This window comes from Octodon degus, unplaced genomic scaffold (assembly GCF_000260255.1).
Source record: "Octodon degus isolate 3935 unplaced genomic scaffold, OctDeg1.0 scaffold00029, whole genome shotgun sequence".
Taxonomy (NCBI): Eukaryota; Metazoa; Chordata; class Mammalia; order Rodentia; family Octodontidae; genus Octodon; species Octodon degus.
In genome coordinates, this window is record NW_004524605.1 from 4,784,854 (window position 1) to 4,790,559 (window position 5,706).

Genomic DNA, 5,706 nt, shown 5'->3' on the forward strand with positions numbered 1-5,706 from the left:
AAAAAAAAAAATACTAGTATAATTCAAAGATTCTGGGGAAAGCTTTTTTCCCCAATATCTCTTTAAGCTCTTAATTAAATCCTCAACCCCAAATTCTTCATCCCAGAGCTTGTCTATATTCACACAGATGGTATCAATATGACTACCTTTAAATTGGAAAAATCATTAAAAGCACTGTATAAATGGCTTTAATAGGATATACCATAGCTGAGAGTAATGCTGAGTTCCTGTAATCCCAGCAGCACTAGGGAGGCTGAGGCAGGAGGATCACTGCAAGTTTAAGGAGCCAGCCTGGGTTACATAATAAATTCAAGATCACCCTGAACTATGCAGTGAGATCTTGTGTGTGTGTCTGTCTGTCTGTGTGTCTGTCTCTGTCTCTCTGTCTCTCTGTCTCTCTCTCTCTCTCACACGCACACACAAATGCATTAAAAAAAGGAAAAATCAAGAGCATGTAGTCTATGGAAACAGAAAAAGAACCCAACTGATATTGAAAATACTTTACTCAAACATACAAAAAGTTAATGAAACCTAGTAAACTAAGCAAATGGCAAGAAATACAGAGAAGTAAAAGTATCTATAAAATCATTAACTCTAGGGCCGGGGAGATGACTCAGTGGAATAAGCGCTTCCCTGGCAAGTGCAAGGTGCTGAGTTCAATCTCCAGTTCCGCAAAAATAAATAAATAAATAAATAAATCATTAACTCTGGTTGATATTACAGCCAAAGAATACCTAGGAAGTAACTACAGGCTTTAAAGGGAAAATGTCTTTCGAGTGCTCAGCCACAAGTATGGAAATCAATGTTTGAGCCAATTCTTAAATGTTTGAGCCAAATCTTAAAAGATCTCATTTTGGGGCTGGGGAGAAGGCTCAGTGGAATAAGCGCTTCCCTGGCAAGCGCAAGGGCCTGAGTTCAATCCCTGGTTCCACAAAAAAAAAAAAAAAAAAAAAAAAAAAAAAAAAAAAAAAAAAAAAAAAAAAAATTAATTTTTTAAATATAAAAAAAAAAAAAAAAAAAAAAATCCCACTTTTAAGACTATAGAACAGCAATGAGAGTGGGGTTCAAGAAAGACTTCTGGAGCTGGCAAGATAGCTAAGCAGACTAACATGCCTGCTTAGGCAAGCGCAGGGACACAGGTTCCATCCCCATGCCACACCAGCCCTGGCCCCAGGGCAGGATGAACCAGCCAGAGTCTGGCACACACCTATAATCCCAGTGGTGAGGAAGCTGAAAGCAGGAGGATCACCATGAGTCGGAGCTGCATAGTGAGACCCTGTAACAACCAAATACATTTAAGAAAAAAAAAAAAAAAAAAGACTTCTAAAGTGTTTGTGGACCGAGTACTGATTTTCTGAGGTTACTCATGTAGTTCAACACTACTCTTCAAGGAATAACACTTTGTGTAGTTCTATATGTGTCCATTATACAGAAAAAGTATGTTCTTTTTAGAGGATGAGAAAAAATTAAAGTGTTCATAATTTTTCTAAGATAGAAAATGAAAATCTAAAAGCATTTTAAAAGTATCACATTAATGAAAAAAAAAAACCTCAAAGAAGGACAACTTACAACTTTGTATGGCTCAGCAAAGAGAGGAGAGCTAGGTGGGAAGGCGTCTTCACCCTGCTGAATTTCCTGATTCCGCCTTTCCCTTTCTTTCATACGCAGCACATTCCGGTCTTCAAGATTCATGTTGCTATGAAGAGAAACACAACCTTTATATCACACAAAATAATGGAAAAATTAAATCTTCTATATTGATTTTGTCAGCTTAATACCTGAGTCAGATCCCTTCCAAGTATTAACAGGCATTAGGGCTGAAGTTGGCTTCTGGTAATGGTTTATCAACTAATACCAACAGAGTTTTCCACAACTATAGACAAAAACTACTAGTTCAGAATACTAGAAGCCACTCCCCAACTGAAACATTTAACAAGGTTTTTTTTGTGGTGTGCAGTACATAAGTATTCTACCACTGAACTATACCACTAGCCCAACCTTATGAACTGTGTGTATATGTGTGTTTGTGTGTGTTTTGGGGGGAATCACTAGGAATTGAAATGAAAGTCTTACCACTGAGCTACACCTCAAGTACCCCTCTTATTTTTGAGACAGGGTCTCCATAAGTTGCCAATAATCCTTCCACCTCTGTCTCAATATTTCATAGGAATGAGTTTATATCAATTTTTTTTTTTTTTTTTTTTGGCGGAACCAGGGATTGAACTCAGGCCCTTGCACTTGCCAGGGAAGCACTTATTCTACTGAGCCATTTCCACAGCCCCAATATATCAATTTTTAAAGTATTCTGCTAGCTAACGGCTAAAAATGTACATTTAGAGGGAAAGTAGTATTTAATGCAAATCTTCAGTATTTCCTATAAGCTCTCCTGAGTCTGTTACAAAAACCTTATTTCTTGCCCTAACAGACACACAAAACTATTTCCACATTTTCACCTTGCTCCCAGGTCCACTTCTCTTTCTCTACTTTGTATCACCCTTGATTTCTTTTTTTTTAAATGTATTTAGCACAGGGTCTACAGGGTCTCACTACACAGATCAGATTCATAGTGATTCTGTTTTCAGCCTCCCAAGAGCAGGGATTACAGGCACGCCACCATGCCCAGTCTCAATCACCATGTAAGTGTGCCCAGGGGTGGGGCTGGCACAACATACGGTGCTAGGAATTTTTTTTTTTTAAAATAAAAGTGGTTTTTGGGGTTTGGGGCCCCCCCCCCCCCCAACCGGGGATTGAACTCAGGTGCTAGGAATTGAACCCCTGTCCCTGAGCTCTGCCTAACCAAATGATTTAATCTGCTAAGCTATCTGGTCAGCCCTCTCTTGATTTCTTTTTGTCCCAAACATCTTTGATAAGCCTCCCTTATGGGAGTTTGACCTCAGCTTTTATGTTACTTTAGTTTCCTCAAAAATTTGTAGTTTTCTCTAAATATATTGTTTCAATCAATAACTCAATAAATGAGGTATTCACTGACAGAAACTAGTATTTTTTTTTTTATGTATTTGGTATAGGGTCGCACTACACAGCTTGGACTCATAATGATCCTCCTGTTTTCAGCCTCCACAGCATTGGGATTACAGGCGTGCACCATCATGCCTGGACTTACTCACTGGCTCAGCATACCTGGGGGTGGGGCAAGCACAACATGTGCTTGCCAAAGCAGGTGCTTAGTGCACTAAGTTATCTCAGTGACCCAGAAACTAGTATTAACATGGATTAGCAATGCAGCTAAGAATTGTATTGAGGGGCTACAACTGTATTGTGTTGTAGAATAAATACAGTAGAACAAACGCTTGCCTGGCAAGCCCAAGGGTTTGCGTTCAATCCCCAGTTCTGGGAAAAAAAAAAAAAAAAAAAAAAATTGCATTGAAAAACTTTTGGGGTAAGGCGAAAATCCAAGTGTCACGTCCACAATCATGAAAATATGAGCGTCATTTCTATAATTACTGTATTTTCAAATAAAGGCAAACAGCTTATTTAGTCATAGCAGCAGACTTTCGGTTAAACAATGGTGAAAAAGTTGTAAATTCCTGAGATGAGGGATTATTATCATCTCCAACATTTTCCTATACACGCAGATTAAACCATATGTCTTGACTGTGCTTTGGGTTTTTTTTTATACATAAGTATAATTTGATTTTTCCTTTTGGCCTGCAGCAGGACTTTTTTTTTTTTTTTTTTTTTAAACACAGTCAAGGAGCTGGGGAGATGGCTCAGTGGAGTAAGCGTTTCCCTGGCAAGCACAAGGGCCTGAATTCAATCCCCAGTTCTGGCAAAAAATAAAAATAAAATCAATTATGATGGGCGTGGTGGCACACATATAATCCCAGCACTTAGGAAGCTGGGGCAGGAGGATCAATTCAACTGTGAGGCCAGTATGGACTACACAGTGAGTTCTAGCCTGAATGACATACTGAAACCCTATCTCAAAAACAAACAAGCAAGGAAACAAAAAGACCAGTCTGAATTAGAGGGAGATACTGTCTCAAAAAGGAGAGAGAAAAAATAAAGATAATGATTTTTTTTTTTTTTTCTGACAGTATCCCTACGTAATTCACACTGGCCCTGAACTCACTGTGTAGCCCAGGCTGGCCTCAAACACATAGCAATCTTCTGGCTTCAGCCTCCAAAGAGTTGGGAATACAGTGTATACCACAAGATAGCCATAATTATAAAGGTAGAATGGGCAGCAACATCAGCAGACCCTATCAGCAATTCACAGTGAAAGCAAACATCCAAAAATAAACTTCCCGATTTGCATAATTTATTAGCATGCAAGTAAATTAAGAATAAAGGGGTGAAGAATGTTTGTTTTCTAAAATCTCCTCCCATGTCCTCTACTCCTTATACTAGGGAGCAAACTCAGGACCTTGGCTTGCCAGGCCGGTGCTTAAGCCGCTGAAGTATCTAAATCCTAGGCCCTAAATGTTTCTAATATATAGTCAAGTGCTTTATTTGATGATATCCTAATAAACTTAGATAACAACATAATCTATTTCAGGTATAATAAGTAATACCTTTGTTTTTTTCTAGTACTCAGCACTCTAAAACCAGAACCACAAAAAGTTATCTAAATCTGCTGGGCATGGTGGTACACACCTGTAACCCCAGGACTCAGGAGGCTGAGGCAGGACTGCTTCAAATTCAAGGCCAGCCTGCACTACATAATGAGACACTGTCTCAAAACAGAAACACAGTACACTTCCTTTTAGGGAATATCTCAAAACATCTAAACTTAAGGTGGGTTGTTTTTGTTTCGTTTTGAGACAGGATCTTGCCACGCAGTTTAGGCTGGCCCTAAACTCTATAAAGAGTGATTGATTCTCCTGCCTCAGCCTCCCAAGGGCTCGGGTTACAAGTGTGTCAACATGCTCAACCTATACTTAATTTTTTTTTCTTTACTTAAATATTTAGAGACTAAAATCAAAGAATATCACAGCACATTTATACTGACTGATAAATTTTTCATTACTAACGAATTTCAATGAAGCTGCCTGAACTGTGGCGCTACCAATCTATTACAAAGTTATGAGTAAGGGGCCAGGGAGACAGCTCTGTGACACAAGCACCTGCCTGGCACACACAAGGTCCTGAGTTGGGGGGGGGGGGCACCAAAAACAAAGTTATAAATCTAAGGGTTGTGCTAACTACCAGTTTCCTTAAGCTGACAAAATTTAAAGCCCAGAAGACCAGGATGGGGAGGCAGGTATCTTAAGGCCCTGGGTTAAGCCCACCACACAAAAAAATAGTAATACAGTATATGACAATGTTATGCATTCAACAGCACTAAAGTAATCATTGAAGAAGTATTTGTATGAGCCAGATATGGTAATGTGCCTGTGGCCCCAGCTACTTTGGGACTGAGGCAGAGTTGTAGGCTTCTTGAGCCTACAAGTTCAATGAAGCTTGGGCTTGACTAAAGAAAAAAATGGAAAGCAACAAGGGAGAAAGGGAGGGAGGGAGAGATGTGGAAAGAGAAGACAGTAAAGGAGAAATTAATTGTATAAAATTCCTTCTCTGATATAATGCTGAAGATACTTTATTTCTTTTTGTGAGCAATGAAAGCCATCCAAATGAAATTTCCTTTTAATAAGGCTGGCAAACAGCTCAAACATAAGTAACTGCTTCTAAAAATATCCCACTTGTAGCTAGCTCTATATTTTTCTGGTGACTTTTTTTTTTTTTTTTTTG

At 38.9% G+C, this 5,706-nt stretch overlaps 1 protein-coding gene across 4 annotated transcripts in view; it reads right to left on the reverse strand.

Moving 5' to 3' along the window:
- Aff4 (AF4/FMR2 family member 4) overlaps positions 1-5,706 on the reverse strand; it is a 104,706-nt gene that overhangs the window by 75,367 nt on the left and 23,633 nt on the right. For all 4 annotated transcript variants that reach the window (XM_023713229.1, XM_023713228.1, XM_023713230.1 and 1 more), the window contains exon 2: positions 1,570-1,696. In XM_023713229.1, the coding sequence (XP_023568997.1) occupies positions 1,570-1,692 (123 nt within the window). In that variant the 5' untranslated portion in view covers positions 1,693-1,696. The remainder of the gene's footprint in view (positions 1-1,569; positions 1,697-5,706) is intronic.